This window comes from Rana temporaria, chromosome 1, assembly GCF_905171775.1.
Source record: "Rana temporaria chromosome 1, aRanTem1.1, whole genome shotgun sequence".
Taxonomy (NCBI): domain Eukaryota; kingdom Metazoa; phylum Chordata; class Amphibia; order Anura; family Ranidae; genus Rana; species Rana temporaria.
Genome location: NC_053489.1, coordinates 612,400,930 through 612,424,835, shown reverse-complemented (window position 1 = coordinate 612,424,835; position 23,906 = coordinate 612,400,930). Strand labels below are relative to the sequence as shown.

At 43.9% G+C, this 23,906-nt stretch overlaps 1 protein-coding gene across 1 annotated transcript in view; it reads left to right on the top strand.

Moving 5' to 3' along the window:
* The first annotated feature begins 238 nt into the window (after positions 1-238).
* Positions 239-23,906, top strand: part of ATOH8 (atonal bHLH transcription factor 8) — a 93,338-nt gene continuing 69,670 nt past the window's right edge. Inside the window, exons 1-2 of the mRNA XM_040335247.1 lie at positions 239-320; positions 14,559-15,613. Of these exons, the coding sequence (XP_040191181.1) occupies positions 15,053-15,613 (561 nt within the window). The 5' untranslated portion in view covers positions 239-320; positions 14,559-15,052. The remainder of the gene's footprint in view (positions 321-14,558; positions 15,614-23,906) is intronic.

Genomic DNA, 23,906 nt, shown 5'->3' with positions numbered 1-23,906 from the left:
CATTGCAGACACTTTACATTTGGTTAATCTATATTTAAATCAGTTTAGCATATGTACAGTGTCTTTCCCTGATTTCTTTTTAATGTAAAAATTTCCCTTGCAGTACTCTCTTTCTGCCACTAGATGTCCTCAGTCTGATAGCCAGCCTCAGTCAACCCATTCCTCTGAGCAGCATAGTGATGGGATCATTTCTATGTCACTCTGTTCTTTCCTCCTATCAGGATGCTTCTTATAAGCACATGAACTTATTGGGACCTTATGGGTCTGCTTCCTTTACCTCTCCAGCTTTGCACTTCAGGAACTGCAAGAGACAGATACAGGTACAATGCTTGCATTTCGAAAACACATTTAATGAACTATGATAAATACAGTGCTGCATTATTGTGTGTATTCTATATCTGCCTAGAGCTCAGCTCAGCTTCATCATTCTAAGTTGTAACCAGAACAAGAATAGAGGGTAAACTTGTTTTGGTGTAAGTTTTCTAATGCCTCGTACACACGGTCAGACTTTTAACCGTGCAAAAGTCCGCCGTGAGTTCGTCGGTAGTCCGACGGAAAGAAAGAGAACAGGTTCTCTATCCAAGGTCCGTCGGACTTCCGACAAAAAAAGTCAGAAGGAGGCTACACATTGCCGTAGAAAAAAAGTCAGACGGGCTTTTTTTTTTGGAAAGTCTGACCGTGTGTACGAGGCATTAGAGTAAGTTTCCTTCACTTTAGAATCACTGAGTAAAATATTCTAAAGGGCCACAATACTTACCTATATATATGGTCACATGACATGGCTGGTGCCCAGTCTCCTATATTGTTCCCTGCAGTTGCAGCCACTGTTCAATTCCAACATCCTATATTGATCGAACGTGATTGAAAAATCAGAGGAGCCAGGCAGAAAATTGTTAGACGAACAATGGCTGCATCCAACCAGTTGCTGAAGCTGTTGGAGGTATTTTGTAAAACTAAAGAGTGCACAATCTGATGCAGCTTCCAGGTTTTATTCTCAGTAATACCTTGGATTACGAGTATAATTCGTTCCCGAAGCATGCTTGTAATCCAAAGCACTCGTATATCAAAGCCAGTTTCCCCATAGGAATCAATGGAAACTGAGATGCATTTCAGTGCCAGTGTTGCTGTATGCAGTACCACATGTGGCCAGAGGTGCAGGGGCGCCAGAGACACTTGGGAAAGGAGTGTCTCCGAATGACTCAAAGTGGTCTCAGAGCGTCATGGGTGGCTCTGGCCACATGCGGTAACTGCACACCCCAGAGACAACGCTCGCAAATCGAGTCAGGATTTAAAAAAAAAAAAAAAAAAAAAAGCTTGTATTGCGAAACGCTTGTAAACCGCATTGCTCGCAGTCCAAAGTATTACTGTATAGGCAATACTGTTTTTGCCTATACAGTAATGGCGTTAGTACAGAGCTTTCAAGAGCCGATCACGACAATTCATTCGATATTATTCGATCGGACAAGCACAAAAATGTTCTTCGTACGATAGCAGATCGTACGATTTTCGTTTAGTCAGTACAGTTGTCGCCCGAAAATACATTACAAATACATTACAACTAGGGTTGTCCCGATACCGATACTAGTATCGGTATCGGGACCGATTCCGAGTATTTGCGGGAGTACTTGTACTTCCGCAAATACCCCCGATGCCAGATCCGATACCGGTGCCGCCGTCGTTACGCCGCATCCCGCCGCATCTCCGCTGCCGACTGCTTAATACGCGCAGGGAACATCACAGCTTTCATTTGAATAGCTGTAATAATTCGCGCCGCGCTGCATATAGACACTCCCCCTTGCTCGGGTGAACTGTCCAATCCCGAGCAAGGGGGAGTGTCTATACGCAGCGCGGCGCGAATCATTACAGCTATTCAAATGAAAGCTGTGATGTTCCCCGCTCGTATTAACCAGTCGGCGGCAGCGGGGATGCGGCGGGATGCAGGTAAGGGGGACATGGCTGCATATGGGGGACATGGCTGGATATGGGAGACATGGCTGGATATGGGGGGGAGACATGGCTGCATATGGGGGACATGGCTGGATATGGGAGACATGGCTGGATATGGGGGGGAGACATGGCTGCAAATGGGGGACATGGCTGGATATGGGGGGAGACATGGCTGGATATGGGGGGGAGACATGGCTGCAAATGGGGGACATGGCTGGATATGGGGGGAGACATGGCTGCATGGGGGGGGGCATGGCTGGATATGGGGGGAGACATGGCTGCATATGGGGGACATGGCTGGATATGGGGGGAGACATGGCTGGATATGGGGGGAAACATGGCTGAATATGGGGGGGGGGACATGGCTGCATATGGGGGGGGGACATGGCTGCATATGGGGGGACATGGCTGCATATGGGGGGACATGGCTGGATATGGGGGGGGACATGGCTGGATATGGGGGGGGACATGGCTGCATATGGGGGGGACATGGCTGCATTTGTGGGGGGACACATTTAAAAAAAAGTATCGGTATTCGGTATCGGCGAGTACTTGAAAAAAAGTATTGGTACTTGTACTCAGTCCTAAAAAAGTGGTATCGGATCTCATTTCTGTCGGATGAGAATTTTCGTGGCTTTAGTAACCTATTTAATTTCTACTTGTGACTATTAAGTGAAAAAGTCGTACGGTCTGTCGCATGATATTCGGATCATGTGTACGGGCCGTTAGAAACTGGCTACCATGTACAGCTGCACCAGATTCTGAATGTGTCAGTTTTAATAAATCTCCCTCTGTGTCACAATACAATAGCCGGCACTGCAGACTTGTTCATCCGTGCTGTATAGCGTGGATGGAGGAATCGGACTCATTCTTTTAATATGCAGCCTGAATGAAAAGAATCTATCAGTGTATGGCCAGCTTTAGTTGTGCAGGTTGGCTCCGGAAACACTGAGGGCCAGATCCACAAAGAACTTACGCCGGCGTATCGTTTGATACGCCGCGTAAGTTCTAAGATGCCCCGTCGTATCTTTGTTTTGTATCCACAAAACAAGATACGACTGAATGTGGGCTCGATCCGACTGACGTATGCCTTAGTACGCCGTCGGATCTTAGGTGCATATTTTCGCTGGCTGCTAGGTGGCGCTTCCGTCGATTTCCACGTAGAGTATGCAAATTAGCTAGATATGCCGATCCTCAAACGTACGTCCGCCCGGCGCATTTTTTTACGTTGTTTACGTAAGGCTTTTTTCGACGTAACGTTACCCCTGGGTCTATGAGGCGTACGCAATGTTAAGTATGGACGTCGGGACAGCGTCAAATTTTCCATCGTTTGTGTAAAACAGTCACGAATAGGGCTTTGCGTAAATTACGTTCACGTCGAAAGCATTGACTATTTGCGACGTGATTTCGAGCATGCGCACTGGGATACCCCCACGGACGGCGCAAAAAAACGTCATTTACGCGGGGTCAAGATGAATTACCATAAAACACGCCCACATCTTATCCATTTGAATTGCGCGCCCTTACGCCGACACAGTTGCACTACGCCGCCGTAACTTACGGCGCAAATTCTTTCAGGATACGGAAACTACACTCTAAGGGCCAGATTCACAGCAGAGATACGACGGAGTATCTCAGATACTCTGTCGTATCTCAGATACTCCATCGTATCTCTCAGAGTATCTATGCGACGGATTCATAGAATCAGTTACGCATAGATAGCCCTAAGATCCGACAGGTGTAATTGTTTTACACTGTCGGATCTTAGGATGCAGTACCGCGGCCGCCGCTGGGGGGAGTTCGCGTCGTAAACCAGCGTCGGGTATGCAAATTAGGAGTTACGGCGATCCACGACAGATTTTTGCGTTCGCTACGTCGCCGCTAGTCTAGTTTCCCGTCGCAAAGTTAGTTGTCGTTTTGGGTGCCTTAACTTTACACAGCAAACGTATTGCTGTATAAAGTATGGCCGTCGTTCCCGCGTCGAAATTTAAAAATTAACGTTGTTTGTGTAAGCCTTCCGGGAATACGGAATTACGCTACGCGCGTCGGCGTTCGAAAAAATGACGTCACTGCGCGCAAAGCACGGCGGGAATTCCGAAACGGAGCATGCGCAGTAGGTCCGGCGCGGGAGTGTGCCTAATTCAAATGGCACACGCCCATTTAAATTACGCGGGCTTATGCCGGAGGCCGCCGGCGTAGTTTTCATCGCAAGTGCTTTGTGAATCAGGCACTTGCGATGAAAACTTGCGGCGGTGTAATGTATCTACGATACGTTACGCCGCTAGTCTACGTGAATCTGGCCCTAAGTTACGGCGGCGTAGTGTATCTTAGATACGCTACGCCTGCCTAAAGTTAGGCAGATCTTTGTGGATCTGGCCCTGAGACTATTAGCTAGATTCACAAAGCGTTAGGTTGGCTTATCAGTAGATAAGCCGACCTAACTCTGAATCTACGCCGGCGCTTGTTTAAGTGTATTCTCAAACAGAGATACACTTAAACAAAGCTAAGATAGGCCGGCTTGCGCCGTTCTATCTTAGCTTGCAATGTTTCTGATGGCCGCTAGATGGCGCTTCCATTGCGGCCGGCATAGATTATGTAAATGAGGGGATACGCCGATTCACGAACGTACGCCAGGCCTACACCGTCGCATTACGTTGTTTCCATAAGGCCTTAGGCGGCCTAAAGTTATTCCACCTATGAGGTGGAATAACAATGTTAAAGTATGGCCGCCGTTCCCGCCGCGAGGTTCGAAATTTTTGCGTAAGTCGTCCACGATTCGGGAGTTACGTCGTTTACGTCCACGTCGAAATCAATAGGCCCGTACGGCGTACTTAGCCGCAATGCGCACTGGGAAATTTAGTCGCCCGGCGCATGCGCAGTGTCAAAAAACTTCAAAAAACGTCAAGCCTCATTTCCATACAACACGCCCCCCTCCAAGCAATTTGAATTAGGCGCCCTTACGCCCGCTCGTTTTAGGCTACACCGCCGTAGATTAGCAGGTAAGTAGATTGTGAATCACTACTAGCCTAACTAATTTACGGCGGTGTAGCCTAAACAGGCTAGGCTAGGCCGCCCTAAAGTTAGGCAAATGTGTGTGAATCTACCTATATATAATCAGTGTAAGAGGGGGCAGTCAGGGTATGCTGGTCCTCCAGTACATATTACCTGCTTTCCCTTTGCAAAGAGAATAATCTACACAGCTGCTCATTCTGGCACAATACTCTGCTTTCAGGATTTTTTTTTTTCTGTATTAGAAGCCCACATGATAAGCATTACAAGACATATGCAACTCTTACTAGTTTGCATCCTCTTTGATCTGCTGCCCCCTATTGGTGACTCTCCATTCACATTTTTGTATGAATGCCAAGCCCTATCATTCAGCACTTTCTAATCAAATGTCTGCAGCACGCCCTCTCATTCAACATTTCACAAGTCTTCTGTTTTCAAAGCCGCAGCTGAGCCACAGACACCAACATGGCAGACAAGACTTGTGCACCGTCCTCCGGTGCTTCCTGTCTATGGGAGTGAGGTCCTTGGAATAGCCGGCCTTGGCATTTCTCAGGTCCTGCTCTGGAGACTTTCCTGTCTTTTATGTGCAAATAGAATTGGCTGGAATAGCGGCCATGGTGACAAAAATGCATTTTATAATCTGTTTAGAGCAAGGATAGGCAACCTTGAAGAGGTGGAGATCTACCTGAATAACATGGGAGAAGTCAAAGGTCACCGGGCACAGTGGCAATCTCTAATTGCCATACAACCGGGTCACTAGGGTCACCACTTCATCCCTTTAGCCTAGGTTCACACTGCTGCGAATTCAAAATCGCGGTAAAATGCGCGATTTTACCGCGATTTTGCTGCGATTTGCCGCGATTTCGGCCGCAATTTAATGTAAATCGCGGCCCGAAATCGCAAAAAGTAGTACAGGAACTACTTTTTGAAATCGCAGATGCGGCGTCGCACTGATTAGGACAGTGCCATTGCCGACAATTGCCGCCGATTTGAGATGCGATTTGACATGTCAAATCGCATCTCAAATCGTTCCAAATCGTACCCAGTGTGAACCAGGGCTCAAACCTGAATACATATTAATTACACAGGTTCTGTGGCTGATTAAGGTGGTAATTAAACTCAGTTGGTGCCTTATCTGCATTAAATTAGCATTAGAACCTGTGTAATTCAGGTGCGTTCGGGTTTAAAGCGATGAGGTGCCAACCCTCATGTCGCGTACACACGATAATTTTTCAGATTGTAAAAAACAAAGTTTTTTAAAAATGTAATTTAAAACGATCGTGTGTGGGCTTCAGAGCATTTTTCGGGTTCTGAAAAACGTCCCAATTTTTTTTCGAACATGCTCTTTTTTTTCACGACGTTTTAAACGTTGTCGTTTTTCGGGTTGTAAAAAATGGTCGTGTGTGGGCTTTAACGACGTGAAAAACCCGCGCATGCTCAGAAGCAAGTTTTAAACGGGAGCGCTCATTCTGGTAAAACTACCGTTCGTAATGGAGTACGCTCATTCATAACGCTGTAACAGACAGAAAAGCGCGAATCGTCTTTTACTAACACGGAATCAGATAAAGCAGCCCCAAGGGTGGCGCCATCCGAATGGAACTTCCCCTTTATAGTGCCGTTGTACGTGTTGTACGTCACCGCGCTTTGCTAGAGCATTTTTTTTTCACGATCATGTGTAGGCAAGGCCGTTTTAATGATGAAGTTGGGAAAAAAAAAAACGTTGTTTTTTCTAGAGCCTGAAAAACGTTGTTTTTTACAACCGAAAAACGACGAGAAAAATTAGAGCATGTTCTTAATTTTTAATGGCCATTTTTCTCGTCGAGAAAAATGCTCTGGAGCCTACACACGATCGTTTTTAATGACCATTTTAAAAAATTGCATTTTTCACATCATGAAAAACGGTCGTGTGTACGTGGCATTGGGGCTTGTTCACACAAAGTTGGGGGGTGGAAAAACCCTGCAGTTGAGTTTACAGCCCCCAATCCCCACCACCTTTAGCTGTTGAGGCAGCAGCCCTAGGTGTACAGATGCCACAGCAGAAATGATCCCCCTCTTGCTTTTGGTTGGTGCTTCCGCCTGCCAATCACTACCTATTTAAGTACCGTATTTATCGGCGTATACCGCGCACTTTTTTGCCCGCTTCCCGCGCCGAGTTTGAACCACTGTGCCGGCATATACCGAGCGCAGTACACTCGAGTATAGTCGGGCAGACTCGGCTCCTCTCGCGGTCACGTCCTGGACGTACAGGACGCACAGGACATGATCGCGAGAGGAGCCGAGCCTGCCCGACTATACCCGAGTGTACTGCGCTCGGTATATGCCGGCGCAGTGGTTCAAACTCAGCGCGGGAAGCGGGGATCGAGCGGGAGGACACCGCAGAAGGACGCCGGACCCGACGAGGAGGACACCACCGAAGCTGCAGACGGACGCCGGACCCGACAAGGACGCCGCGCAAGACACCAAAACTGTAAGTACTAAAATTATTTTTTTTACAGGAATGCGGGTCCACATTAGGGGTGCGCGCTATACGCCGGAGCGCGCAATACCCCAATAAATACGGTAAATGGGGCCACTCTACAAGCGCTCCACAACTGCATGCTTCTGCGGGGTCCAAGGGGTTAAATCAGGTGGTGATAAAGCTACACAGCGCTGCCTGCTTTAACCCCTTGCTTGCTGTACTGCACAAGGTTGCAGAGCACTTGTAGAGCAGCGTCATTTACTTGAATGGGTCATACTTGGCAGGTGCTACACCCACCAACCATGACAGGGAGTATAACTCCTGCTGCGACTGCGACATGTGCACGCAGCACTACAGAGGAGGCATCGCTTATGCGGCTCTTGCTCCCTACTACAGCTCCAACTTTACAAGTAGTCCCTCTGCATTGCACTCTGTTTGACACTTTGGGATGGTGGGTCAGCAACCTTAATCTACCAGTCACCTATCCGCCATCTACAGGTTGCTGACCCCCAGTTTAGAGCTTATGTCACCCAATATTAAACTTATTGTTAAAATACCATATAAAATGTCAAGGTTTAGTTCCACCTGTTTCATAAATTTGATGCTGTAAAATGGGAGTTGTCACATTTTATAATTGCATTTTTTTCCCTTTGGATGGCTGTCTACCTGCTTTCATGCTTTGTGGGTAGCACAGTGACTAAGTGGTTAGCACTTCCACCGTGCAGCACTAGGGTTGTCGGTTTGAGTCCCAACCATGTCATTAGCTGCATGGAGTTTGCATATTCTCCCTGTGCTTACATGGGCTTCCTTTAGGTACTCCAGTTTCCTCCTTCACTCCAAAGACATGCTGGTAGTTTAATTGGCTCCTGTCTAAATTGGTCTTAGTATGTGTATGAATGTGAGATAAAATTGAAGTAAACCCTCCATTACAACTTTCACCTACAGGTAAGCCTAGATTAAGGCTTACCTGTAGGTGTTTGCAATATCTCCTAAGCCTACACAGTTTAGGACATATTTGCCAAAAAGTATGCACCGCTGTCTACGGCGCATGCGCATCGTAGACAATGGTGCAGGCGCACTGAGAATGCCGGTTTTCTGAATGAATAATGCCGGCTTTGCGCGGAGTGACGTCATCGCCGCTCCGGCCAATTACAGCGTCGGACCGGCGATACCCGTAAGGGGAACATTCTTCCCACTGACCACCACTGTAAGGTAGACATTTTTCCTGCTGATCACCACTGTAAGGTAGACATTCTTCCTGCTGATCACCACTGTAAGGATGGCTTTCTTCCCAAGGACCACCACTGTAAATGGAACATTCTTCCCACTGGCCACCACTATGAGGGTGGCATTCTTGCTTCTGACCACCACTGTAAGGGGGACATTATTCCCACCATCAATTAAAGGGTCATTATTTTCACTAGCCACCAATAATTTGAGCTTCCCCAAGACCTGAAAATTATCTCAGGGGTTCCTTTGGGTGACCTCACTGACCAATATTGAAGTGATGAATGGGGCGGGGCAGAGCTGTTTTATTCGGTCAGGGTATACAGAATAGAGCACCCCTAAGCTCCTATGCAAGGTGTATGAAACAAGTTACCTTTGTGTGTCAGTTATCCATTCAGTTGGTTCTTTGACCAGAATGTCTGATATACCTGAGTGGGCTTTGCAAAGAATATTCATGGTGAGTTTTTTTTTTATCAGGTCTTTCCTCATCCTCCCCCAGTTTACGCAGGCTTGGGATCAGCATGCAGAAAGTGTATAGCCAATTTATACACACATACTGGCGACAATTTAGACAACAGCCAATTGGCCTACCTTTGGAGTGTGGAGGAAACCCATGCCAGCACAGGCAGAATATGCAATCTCCATGCATGTCATAGGCGTGCGCACAGGGTGTGCCAGGTGTGCCCAGGCACACCGCAATCACCGCATGCACATTAGTATTATCGCTCTGTGTAGCAGCAGGAACATGGGAAAGATCTCCCTCTTACCGGCTCTGCCATAAGAGAAGTGTTTATGCTCTTCTCTTTCACTGTATCGGCAGGGAGATCAATGTGCCGGGGTCATATATATGTAGAAACTAGGGCTGTTACTGATCAAAATTTTTCTGTTCGATCAATCGTTTTTTTTTTTAATCGATTAACCGACTAATTTCGATTAATTATAACGCACATACAGATCCAACTACTTTTAGCTGATCTCCTTGCAGGCCGATTCCCAATGCAGCTACCAACCACTGGAAAAATGGATAGCAGGATACAAAAAACACACAAAGGCAGCGCTCGATGGGAATAGCATTAAAACTTTTATAGTCTTCAAGTAGGAAATCAAATAAATATTGCACCGGAGATAAAATTGATGTAGCTACATAAACTGTAAAAATGGTGCGAGTAATACCAAACGGTACCAAAAGCAGTCATAAAAACATGTACCTAAGTATGATACTGGTATAAAAATGTGTACAACGATACCACTGCTGAATCCAGATGAGGAGAGGTTAAAGGGTCACTAAAGGAATTTTTTTAGCTGAAATTACTGTTTACAGGGTATAGAGACATAAAAGTTAACTGATAAAATAATAAAAAATAGATAAAAAAACAATCATATAGCCCTGGTTCACACTGGGTACGATTTGGAACGATTTGAGATGCGATTTGACATGTCAAATCGCATCTCAAATCGGCGGCAATTGTCGGCAATGGCACTGTCCTAATCAGTGCGACGCCGCATCTGCGATTTCAAAAAGTAGTTCCTGTACTACTTTTTGCGATTTCGGGCCGCGATTTACATTAAATTGCGGCCGAAATCGCGGCAAAATCGCGGCCGCGAAATCGCGGTAAAATCGCGCATTTTACCGCGATTTTGAATTCGCAGCAGTGTGAACCTAGGCATAATGTACCTACAGTTTAGTTTCGGTTTTGCTGTTGTTTGCTGGTTCTCTGATGTACAGAGAGCCACTAGAGGGCAGTCAGCCAATAGAGGGCAGTGACACTTTGTCTAAAACTCCTCAGCACCAATCCAGTTTCGTTTTACACACAGTAATCACACCTCCTTGATTAGTGACCACAGTGAGAAATCTCCCAGTACTGTGGTGATCAGGAAACAGACAACCAGGAAGTGTCCAAATCAGAGAGGATTTACAGCAACATCAAAGCAAAAACGAACAATGAGGACATGAAACCAGGACTGTAGTAAGGTAAAGGAAGCTATTTAGCTAAAAAAAAAAATTCCTTTAACATCAGCCCGTTGGCATGTAGATGTCCCATGAAGGGAACTATCACAACTCCCAGTGGATGGCTGTAGAATCCCAGGTTGATAGAGGGAAGTTATGGAGGGAAGTGCAACAGCCCTTGCGTGTGGCAGATAGTAAGGTCCCGCCGGCATGCAGATATGAACGCACAACAAAGGTGCCCTTCAGATGGACACGGCAAGCCCCGCCGGTGTCTGTGACATCACCGGATCTCCAACGGAACTCCCTGAAGGCCCAGAAGCCACAGTAAATATGTGTCTGTTGATGCGACTATCTCTATCTATTTATCTAACTAACTATCTATCTATCTATCTATCTATCTATCTATCTATCTATTAATTCTATCTATAATCTATTGATCAATTTCTTATCTATCTGTCTGTCTATCTATCTATAATCCATCTATCTTATCTAGCTATCTATTTATTTATTCTATCTCTAATCTATCAATCAATTTCTTATCATCTATAATCCATCTATCAATCAATTTCTTATCTATCCATCTATCTATCTAATTATTTATTCTGGGCCAGATCCTCAAAAGGGAGCGCGCCTAATTTAAATGGGACTCGCCCATTTGAATAGGAACGCCTTGCGCCGGACGGATTTAAGTTACAGCGCCGCAAAGTTCCAGGTAAGTGCTTTGCGGATCGGCACCTAACTTGGGAATTTTGCGGCGGAGTAACTTAAATCCGAAAAGTTACGTTGCGCCGCGGCTTTGTGGATAACCCCCTCTATCTCTAATCTATCGGTCTGTCTGCCTATCTATCTATCTATCTATTTATTGAGTGAGTGAGAAACTTATATAGCGCAGCACATGCAAACTGAATCGCCTCTATGCGCTGTATCCATTTCATGGGCAAGGAACCCCTTGACCTCAGAAGAGATGGGTTTTAATCCTTCTCCTGAAGGCCAAGTGGTCCGACTCCAGTCAGATGTTAGTTGGTAGCGCATTCCACAGCCGAGGTCCCTGGACTGCAAATCTTCGATCTCCTTTGGACTTGTATCTGGCTTTGGGTATTTGGAGTAGGTTTTGATTGGTGGATCGCAAAATGCGATTGGGGTTATGGGCTTTTATTTTTTCGCATAGATATTGGGGGGCGTTTCCTTGAATGCACTTATGTATTAGGCAGAGCGCCTATTTATTCTATCTCTAATCTATTTATCAGTTCTTATCTATCTATCTATCTATCTATCTATCTATCTATCTATCTATCTATCTGTTAATTTATTCTATCTCTAACCTATCGATCAATTTCTTATTTTTCTATCTTAATCCATCTATGTTATCTAGCTATCTTTTCATTCTATCTATCGATCAATTTCTTTTCTAACTTATCTATCGATCGATTTCTTATCTATCTTATCTGTCGATCAATTTCTTATCTATTTATTTATTCTATCTCTAATCTATTGATCAATTTCTTATCTATGTATCTATCTGTTTATTTATGTATTCTATCTCTAATCTATTAATCAACTTCTTATCTATCTATCTATAATCCATCAATTTTATCTATCTATCTGGTTGGGTTCACATGTCGGGCTGTAGTTTGCAGTCCGGAGTCTGATGCGGTTTTGTTCACCTCTTCAGGTTGAGTTTCAGGTGCAATTTTTTTACTTGAATTTGCACCTAAACTGGATCCAAAAATGCACAGGACCTGTTTTAGAAATGTATTGCTGATTCCACAGACATGTGTGAACCGGATCCATCAAGAGCCGGTCCGATTTACATGTTATGCGAATCGGATGCATCTAAAAATGCATCCAAATCACATATCTATCATATATCAGATCAATATATCTGTCATCCTGCACAATTCATACAGGCCCGGATTCAGATACAATTGTGTATCTATCCGCGGGCGTAACGTATCTCAGATACGTTACGCCGCCGTAACTTCGGGCGCAAGTTCCGTATTCATAAAGAACTTGCGCCCTAAGTTACGGCAGCGTAACGTATGTGGTCCAGCGTAAGCCCGCCTAATTCAAATGTGGATGATGTGGGCGTGTTTTATTTAAATTTATTATGACCCCACGTATTTGACTTTTTTTACGAACGACGCATGCCGTTCCAAGTGCGCATGCTCCAAATTACGCCGCAAACTGTCAATGCTTTCGACGTGAACGTAACTTACGTACAGCCGTATTCGCGAACGACTTGCGTAAACGATGTAAAATACGACGCTGTTCGGACGTTTCCGACGTCCATACTTAACATGACTTACCCCTGCTTTATGAGGGGTAAATTAACGCTGGGAAAAGCGTTACGCAAACGATGTAAAAAAATGCGCCGGGCGGACGTACGTTTCTGAATCGGCATATCTACCTAATTTACATATTCCTCGCGTAATATCGACGGAAGCGCCACCTAGCGGCCAGCGTAAATATGCAACTAAGATATGACGGCGGAAGAGACTTACGCCAGTCGGATCTTAGCCAAATTCCAGCGTATATTGTTTTCTGAATACAGAAAAAAGATACGCCGGCGCAGATTAGAATTTACGCTGCGTATCAATAGATACGCCAACGTAAATTCTTTCTGAATCTACCCCACATTGTTTGTTAATTGAGTTACCTATCTGTATCTATCTATCTATAATATCTATCTATCTATCTATAATATCTATCTATCTATCTATCTATCTATCTATCTATCTATCATTATCTATCTATCTATCTATCTATCTATCATTATCTATCTATAATATCTATCTATCTATCTATCTATCTATCTATCTATCTATCTATCTATCTATAATATCTATCTATCTATCTATCTATCTATCTATCTATCTATCTATCTATCTATCATTATCTATCTATAATATCTATCTATCTATCTATCTATCTATCATTATCTATCTATCTATCTATCTATCTATCTATCTATCTATCTATCTATCTATCTATCTATCTATCATTATCTATCTATAATATCTATCTATCTATCTATCTATCTATCTATCTATCTATCTATCTATCTATCTATCTTATCTATCTATAATATCTATCTATCTATCTATCTATCATTATCTATCTATAATATCTATCTATCTATCTATCTATCTATCTATCTATCTTATCTATCTATAATATCTATCTATCATTATCTATCTATATTATCTATCTATCTATCTATCTATCTATCTATCTTATATATCTATATATAATATCTATCTATCTATTCTATCTATCATTATCTATCATTATCTATCTATCTATCTATCTATCTATCTATCTATCTATCTATCTATCTATCTATCTATCTATCTTATCTATCTATAATATCTATCTATCATTATCTATCTATATTATCTATCTATCTATCTATCTATCTATCTATCTATCTATCTATCTATCTATCTATCTATCTATCTTATATATCTATATATAATATCTATCTATCTATTCTATCTATCATTATCTATCATTATCTATCTTTCTATCTATCTATCTATCTATCTATCTATCTATCTATCTATCTATCTATCTATCTATCATTATCTATCTATCTATCTATCTATCTATCTATCTATCTATCTATCTATCTATCTATCTATCTATCTATCTATCTATCTATCTATCATTATCTATCATTATCTATCTATCTATCTATCTATCTATCTATCTATCTATCTATCTATCTATTTTCTTGCTCTTTTCTTCCTCTAGTACCCCTTAGTTATCTAAGTAGATCTATAAATGCCCCTGTGTATGGCAATGAAGTACAAGGCATACTTTTCCAGTATAGTGTACAGTAAGTAGTTGTAGGTGGTGTTCTTCTTCTCCTATGAGGACCACCTTCCCTCATTGTCAGTGGTGTGATTGGACAAAGGGTGCCTTCCCCGGCACAATAATATCATGTATCATTTTTTTTTCTTTTTCCAGGCATTGCTAAGTTTTAAAGGAAACAGCTTCGTGGAGACAGCAGAACAAAGGAGATTGGCAGGCCAGCTGCTTTTGGGGAGAGAGAGAGAAAAGGAGAAAGCCTGAGAGGGGGCGAAAAAAGGAAAAAAAAAGCTTCCTGCTCCTTTAAATCAGCTCATCTGTGTGGCTGGGGCAGGGAAGTCTTTTTGGCTGTGTGAGGCAGTCTGCTTGTAACAGGCGGCTCGCTGACTGATCTCACTAACAGGGCTTCTGTGTAAGCTGAGGCTAAACAAACACAGATGGAGCCCTGTGTGCCTTCCCTAAAAATGTTGGCAATGCGGCAGGGACATCAAATGACACTCTGACTTGCACGGCACACAGTCCTACCATGCCGGGAGAGGAGACCTGACTTTGGTCTCTGGGAAGCTTGCAATTTTTAATCTCTTCAAGTAAAGCCAATAAAAAAAGGTATCTCTTCAACTCCCCCGAGTGGCCACCGCAGGACGCTGTCCCTCATGAGGAACCTCCAGATCCTAGAGGATCCCCAGTGGAAGGGCCACTGCATCAAGGACATCTCTGGTCTCAAGAGGCTGAAGAGGAAGAGCAGGGAGGTCATCAAGCCAATGAATGGCTACCAAACTTTTAAAGTGGACTTGGACGTGGACTCCGGCTTAAAGGGGGGCGCTCTGCCGGGAGCCGGTGCCGAGCTGATGGACGGGGCAGCCGAAGAGGGAACGGAGGATGCTCTGGATTTGAGGAGCGTGGCCGCCCCGGGGAACAAGGGCTTGTTGGCGACCGACAGCCTGGAGACGAAGCCCTACGGGGATCAGAGGCTGCCGTCCAGGATTGTGGTGTGCCAACGACCCCCAGAGACCTCCTACCTGTCAGTCTCTCAAGTCACCTACAACAACGGAAGCCCAGACCCCTGCTCATCGCCTAGGAAACGGCTGGGGGAGCCAGCAGGCGCCTCTACAGAGATCAAAGCCATCCAGCAGACGAGGAGGCTGCTGGCTAATGCCAGGGAGAGAACCAGAGTGCACACCATCAGTGCAGCCTTTGAGGCTCTCAGGAAGCAGGTACAGAGCTCTCTGTGTCCCCCCTTCTAGCGCCTTGTCACAGTGAGCTGGGGGTGGGATGGCACATGTCACACCGCCAAGCCCGGGGCTTATTTAATAACACAAACCGCAATTAGAGAATGTAACGTACGCCACTGCTAATGACCAAGTGCAAAAAAAAAAAGTCCTAGAATACTGATGGCAGGTAAGGCAACGATGATGTGAAAAGTACAGAAAAACCAGAGCGACCAATCAGATTTGACCTTTTCTCTGCTTGGAGCAAGGATTTTTTATGATTGGTTGCCATGGGCAGTTACATCTTAGATTGTACTTTGTCTTATAAAAGGACCACTATCGGGAAATGTATTGCATTCTAATAACTGTATGTGGTTATTGCATATAATGAGAGTATGTTTAGTATATTGTTTATGTTTTATTATTAGTTATTTATTTGTTTATTCATTTTGTATTGTTCCACATATTCCTCTATTGATATCACAGGCGTATTGGACCATATAACATAAAATACATTTGACACCCAGATGTTGCACACCCCTGTTTGTACAAATTAATTATAGGATGCGACTGTACACAGGAATACGCAGCTCTGAGCATAGGTACACGTATGTGCACAGGCGTACAACACGCGAATGCCGATAGAGAGAGCGAAATACCAATAAAGGTTAATCCCACTGGCACTGCACTCTGATGGGTGCTGGCCCTCTACGTCACAGGAATGCCAATGTGAAGAAAGTCTGGCTGGCTGCACTTCCATAAAATCCACATTGACAATCCACAATGTCTAGATAAGGGATATTGCATACAGCTAACGCATTTCACGTCATTCTCTGCACTTAAAGTGATTGTAAAGAGCCTTTTCTCTAATAAAAATAACAAACATGTTATACTTACCTGCTCTGTGCAAGGGTTTTGCACAGAGTGGCCCCTGCTCCTCCTCTTCTGGGGTTCCCGTGCCGGCGCTCCTGGCACTTCCCCTTCATTGGATGCTTTCCATGGGGGCACCTGTGCGAACTCAATCCCGAGTCCCGCTGCTGCGTCCATTGACACAGACAGCGGGACTCGGCCCCGCCCCCCATTCCCGTTTCACTGGATTTGATTGGCCAATGGCTCCCACTGCTATCAATCTGTCCAATGAGGAGAGAGACAGCAGCTTGAGCCGCTGGGCTTGTGCACATTGCTGGATCGGATGGGCTCAAGTAAGAAAGAGGGGGGCTCTGGGGGCAGCTGCAGCAAATAAGGTTTTTCACCTTAATGCATAGAATACATTAAGGTGAAAAAACTTGAGACTTTACAATCACTTTAAACTCTGGAAGGATTTACCCCCTTATTGACCAGGCCATTTTTGCGATGTGGCATTTTAACTGACAATTGCGCAGTCGTGCGATACTGTACCCAAACAAAATTGAGGTCCATTTTTTTATATTTTTGACTTTCTGCTATAATAAATATCAAAAAAAAAAAAAAATGTCTTCATCAGTTTAGGCCAATACAGTATGTATTCTTCTACATATTTGTGGTAAAAAAAACTGCAATAAGCGTATATTGATTGGTTTGCTCCTACAAAATAGGGGATCGTTTTATAGAATTTTTATTATGAATTTTTTTATTTAATTGTAATGGCGGTGATCAGCGATTTTTGGCAGGACTGCGACATTGCAGCAGGCAGATCAGACACTTTTGACACTTTTTTGGGACCAGTGACGTTTATACAGCGATCAGAGCTAAAAGTAGCCATTGATTACTGTATAAATGACACTGGCAGGGAAGGGGTTAACACTAGGGGGGCGATTAAAGGGTTAAGTGTTCCCTAGGGAGGTGTTTCTAACTGTGGGGGGAGTGTACTTACTAGGAGTAGAGAGAGATCGCTGTTCATGATCACTAGGAACAGCAGATCTTTCTCTTCTTCCCTGTTAGAATGGGGATCTGTTTGTTTACATTGACAGATCCCCATTCTGGCTCTCTGTGGAGCGATCGCTGGGGGGGCGCTGGCCATGCGCATCAGCTATGTTAATGATATTATAGGGACTGCCGTACCGGTACAGTGATTTGCGCAGCCGAGCCATTCAGCTGCAGGTAATCGTAGGTGATATATATATGATCAAAGCAATATTAAAGTCTTGTTTTGTTTTTTTAAATAACAAACATGTTATACTTATTAGCTCTGTGTATTGGTTTTGCACAGAGCAGCCTTGACAGCAGTGGTTACCAATGGCTCCCGCTACTGCCAAAAGCCAATCAGGAGTGCGAGTCCCCAGAGAGACAAGGATCTTGTGGACATCGCTGGATCGAGAGGGGGCTCAGGGAAGTTTTGGGGGGCTGCTACACACAGAAGTTTTTTTTACCTTCATGAATAGAATGCATGAAGGTAAATAACAACTTGTGCCTTTACAACCACTTTAAGTACCAAGAACGGTGTGAAACGCGTTAGCTGTATGCTATATCCCTCATGTGTACATTGTGGATTGTCATTGTGAATTTTTTTATCAATAAGGCCTCGTACACACGATAGGTTAAACAGAGGACAACGGTCTGACGGACCGTTTTCATCGGTCAAAACCGATCGTGTGTGGGCCCCATAGGTTATTTAACCATCGGTTTAAAAAAAGCCAACTTGCTTTAAATTTAACCGATGGATTCCTAACCGATAGGTCAAAACCGATCGTTAGTAGGCACAACCATCGGTTAAAAATCCACGCATGCTCAGAATCAAGTCGACGCATGCTTGGAAGCATTGAACTTCGTTTTTTTCAGCACGTTGTTGTGTTTTACGTCACCGCGTACTGACACGATCGTTTTTTTAACCGATGGTGTGTAGGCGCGACGGACCATCAGTCAGCTTCATCGGTCAACCGATGAAAACGGTCCATCAGATCATTCTCATCGGAGGTCTACACACCCAAGTACCAGCTTATACATGGGCTCAGTGGTATCCTGTAATTCATTTGTACTGGTGGCTGTATGCAACACTTGTGGCTCCCAGGCATCAAAATACAGCCGTATTCAACGTTATATGGCTCAATGCGACTGTGTGTATGAGCCCAAAAAGTGACAGGGACTCTTTTTAAAGAAAATTTAATGCAGAACTAAAGCTGCTAGAAAGTAGAAAAGATTGCCAGCAGGCAGGCTTTTATTTCAGAACAGACATCTCTCTTTTTCAATAAACCAAACTTACCTGTAGAGCGTACACTAAGATGCCCCTGCGGATCTCAGTGTACATTCTTGGTAGGTCTGGGTGCCAACATGAATTCCTGTGTGCATGTGCAGGAGTTACATCACCTTGGGCTGGCCAATTAAAATCCCTGAAGATCCTGTACCTGGAAGAAGATTTTGGCACTGAAGAGAGAATTCTGAGATGTTCCATTGCTGGAGCAGGGGAACGAATTTGTAGAGTTCAGTTCTGCTTAAAACCATGGGAATGAAAGGTGAGTTTAGTAAGCACCCCTGACATTATAGTTGTTTCCCCACCTCCATCACTTTTGCTGGATAGCGGCATATGTGAAAGAATATAAAGACATATTAAACCCTTGGGGTCCCTCCCTCCAGCTCCCTATCATAAGCGGTGGCCAGGAGCTGTCGGTGACAGCTCGGTCATGGTGCGGTGACTGGGTTTTCAGCACAGAACAGTGGAACGGGCTGATGCATATATGCGAGTAAAGCCAGCATGAAGGCCCACTTGTAGTGGTAATGCATATGTGTTATGATGGGGGGAGGAAAAAATCTAAATATTATCAATATAAATGTGTAAAATATATATATATATATATATATTAGGGCTGTTACTGATCAAAATTTTTCGGTTCGATTAATCGTTTTTTTTTTTAATCGATTAATCGACTAATTTCAATTAATTTTAACGCACATACAGATCCAACTACTTTTAGCTCATCCCCTTGCAGGCTGATTCCCAGTGCAGCTACCAACCACTGGAAAAATGGATAGCAGGATACAAAAAACACACAAAGGCAGCGCTCGATGGGAATAGCATTAAAACTTTTATAGTCTTCAAGTAGGTAACAAAATAAATATTGCACTGGAGATAAAATCGATGTAGCTACATAAACTGTAAAAATGGTGCGAGTAATACCAAACGGTACCAAAAACGGTCATAAAAACATGTAGCTAAGTATGATACTGGTATAAAAATGTGTACAATGATACCACTGCTGAATCCAGATGAGGAGAGGTTAACATCAGTCCATCTGCATGTAGATGTCCCATTAAGTGAACTATCACAACTCCCAGTGGATGGCTGTAGAATCCCAGGTTGATAGAGGGAAGTGATAGAGGGAAGTGTAACAGCCCTTGCATGTGGCAGATAGTAAGGTCCCGCCGGCATGAAGATATGAAGGCACAGCAAAGGAGCCCTTCAGATGGACACGGCAAGCTCCGCCGGTGTCTGTGACATCACTGGATCTCCGACGGAACTCCCTGAAGACCCAGAAGCCGGCGGAGAGGTGAGTACCAATCAAAAGAATTTTAATCGATCAAAAAGATTTTGATCGATCAAAAAAATTAAAGATTAATCGATTAATTAAAAGTTAATTTGCACAGCCCTAATATATACATACATACATATATATATATATATATATATATATATATATATTTATTTATTTATATATATTAATGACTATCATTACATGAATACATTAATTACAGTTATAAGAATATCTTTTTCCCAATTGAGGTCTTTTAAATAAGCCCACATAAGGTTTATTTAGCAATGCAGTGCAGATAGCAATATGATATTTAACCAGCTTACGAATAAGCAATAACGAATCTAACTTCTGATTGGTTGCTCTGAAATACAGGACTCACCATTATTGGTTACAGAGGGATCTAATGTGATCTAATGGAAGTTGTCTTGTTGCCTACAGTAACCAGTAAGCTCCTGTCATTTACCGATGTTGGTTAAAAGAGGATGCTCTGAATCAAGTACGAGACGGAAGCGCTCGGTCTGGTAAAACTAGCGTTCGTAATGGAGATAGCACATTCGTCACGCTGTAACGGACTGAAAAGCACAAGGCTGAAAAGCGCGAATCGTCTCTCACCAAACTTCTACTAACGTGACTGGTATTGAACTTCCCTTTAATAGTGCCGTTGTACATGACCGCGTTCTTGGCGTTTGGAATTTTCGACAACATTTGTGCGACCGTGTGTATGCAAGACAAGTTTGAGCCAACATCTGTCTGAAAAAAATCCATGGTTTTGTTGTCGGAATTTCCAATTGTCTGTACATGGCATTAGGCTTAATATGGATGTGTGGTTGGGGGGGGGGGGGGGCAGCGGACGGCGATTTTTACATGGCACATGCGCAATACTTCGCTTTATGTCCACGGCAAAGTTTACCAGACATGTAGCGGGCGGCATGCCCATCGAATGCTACACATTAAGTAAACAGAGGAGCACCACAGATGCCCCGCAGCTGTATACAGTGCACATGGTTTCTGCGAATTTGTCTGCAAAAATAGAGTTAAAAGAGGCGGAGAAGAGGCGTTGCATCGCTTCCTCACCACCTGGCAGTAGCCTTTGAAGCGCAATGCAAAGGCTGATCAGGCTTCAGAGGAAATGCAGATTTAGATGCACGTCTCAATCTACCCTCACTGTCCACAAGCTGTATATTAAAGGACAAGTTCATATTTTAGGGAAAAATAATAAATGCACATAGTTTTGTAGGAAAAAAGATCCTTTATTATTATTTTTTTTTTTTACGTAGGAGCCTGAAAAACATTGCACCCACGATCATCAGATCTCGGGTACAGTGCCACTTTGGTTGCTATAGGCAACAAGTACACTTTTAATGCATTACTCAGGAGCACAGGTAAAGAGCAGTACCCCATAGCGATGGTTACTATATAGAATATACATTATATTGGTTTTGGTGCTATTTATCAATATATAAACACCCTTTTTTTTTTCGTGTGTGTTTTTATATATGATATATTTGGATAATATCTCATTGGCTCTCGCCGAACAGTGATTGGCATCTAGTCTTGGGTAGGGACACCTATCTGGGGTCACCTTACAATCGTTGTCTTATTGCCAATAAGGGACATTCCTAAAAACAAGTGTCAGGGATAAATAGTGCTGACCGTTATCCAATGAAAATTCATACGGGGGGCACCAAATGAAGAGGAGGGTTTACACTGTGGTGATTACTGCCCGCTTCTGGTTTTGGTAACAGGGGATCTTCCCCTTCCCCAGGAGGAGAGCTTCACTTTAAACTTTAACCTTCAGATTTTTCGGTAACTTTACTTAAAGGGGTTGTAAAGATTTGTTTTTTATTTTCTAAATAGGTTCCTTTAAGCTAGTGCATTGTTTGTTCACTTACCTTTTTCCTTCGATTTCCCTTCTAAATGTTTTTTTCTTTGTCTGAATGTCTCACTTCCTGTAAACTTGCCCCCATCACATCCTGGGGGTTAGTCAGCCAGAACAGTTTACTGAGGAGGAACAGGAAGTGAGAAATTCAGACAAAAAAACAAAGAAAAAAAACATTTAGAAGGGAAATCGAAGGAAAAGGTAAGTGCACTAGCTTAACCACTTCATTACTGGGCACTTAAACCCCCTTCGTGCCCAGACCAATTTTCAGCTTTCAGCGCTGGCGCATTTTGAATGACCATTGCGCGGTCATACAACACTGTACCCAAATTATATTGTTATCATTTTTTTCCCACACATAGAGCTTTCTTTTGGTGGTATTTGATCACCTCTGCGATTTTTATTTTTTGCGCTATTAACATAAAAAAACTGAAAATTTGGAAAAAAAACACAATATTTTTTACTTTTTGTTATAATAATATCCCAATTTTTTTAAAAAATTTCCTTGGTTTAGGCCGATACGTATTCTTTTACATATTTTTGTTAAAAAAATCGCAATAAGCGTATATTGATTGGTTTGCGCAAAAGTTATAGCGCCTACAAAATAGGGGATAGATTTATGATTTTTTTTTTTACTTGTAATGGCGGCGATTTGCGTTTTTTTTGTCAGACCTGCGATATTGCGGCGGACGTATCGGACACTTTTGACACAATTTTGGGACCATTCACATTTATACAGCGATCAGTGCTATAAAAATGCACTGATTACTGTATAAATGTGACTGGCAGTGAAGGGGTTAACACTAGGGGGTGAGGAAGGGGTTAAATGTATTCCCTCATTGTGTTCTTACTGTGTGGGGGGAGGGGACTGACTGGGGGGGGTGACCGATGCTGTGTCCCTATGTACAAGGGACACAGATCGGTCTCCTCTCTCCCTGACAGCACGTGGAGCTCTGTGTGGAGCTCCACGTCCCTGCTGTGTCACCGCCGATCGCGGGTGTCTGGCGGACATCACGGCCGCCAGGCACTCGCATCGGCACCCGAGCGATGCGCCGGGCACGTTGTTTCCCCGCTGCGCGCCCCCAGCAGCGCGCACAGGGAATCACAACAACAGGACGTCCAGGGACGTCCACCCGGCACTTGAGAGCCGCGCTGTGGACGTCTTTTGTCCATAGCGCGGATCCCAAGTGGTTAAAGGAAGCTATTTAGAAAATAAAAAACAAATCTTTACAACCCCTTTAAAAGTTTGCCTGCATAAATAACACATTTTTCTCAATATATAGCAACAGTATCGTGTTTCAGAAAACCTCTTCCTACCTAAAGCTATCCTTTAGCTCCAGTCCAGTCCAAGACGAGAGGCTGATGTGTGTATGGGCCATTTCACACCGGGGGGGGGGGGGGGGATCGCTCTGTTGATCCCCGCTGAGCCGGCGGATGCCAGGGAGGTCCCCACACACTGTGCAGGGGCCGCCCTGTTTTTTCTCCGCTCTCTTCAATGGGGGGATCGGATGAACATGGACCGTCTGTCCATGTTCATCCGATCCGATCCGATGACGGAAGGAAAAATAGGGTTTTTTTAGGGTCTGCAGAATCGAAGGAATGCGGAAGCGGGCGAGATCGGGTGTCAGCGGATGTTCATCCGCTGACACCCGCAATCTCATAGGGACCAATGTATGTCCCTTTTTCATCTGTACACGGATGGATGAAAAAGCGGACATACGGTCCGCCCCCGTGTGAAAGGGGCCTTAGACATTTGTGAACACAGCCAAGAAATGCACAAGCACCAGGATTTACATGATTACATCATTTCTGAGACAGCATTTTAGTCCAGAAAAGGAATGCTGACTAGGGTTGCCACCTGTCCGGGATTCACCCGGACAGTTTGGGTTTTGAATCATTTGTCAGGGTTTCAGACAGCCTAAAACCCGGACAAATTATTCAGACCAGACTATGGCTTCCTAGCAGGGTTGCTGGC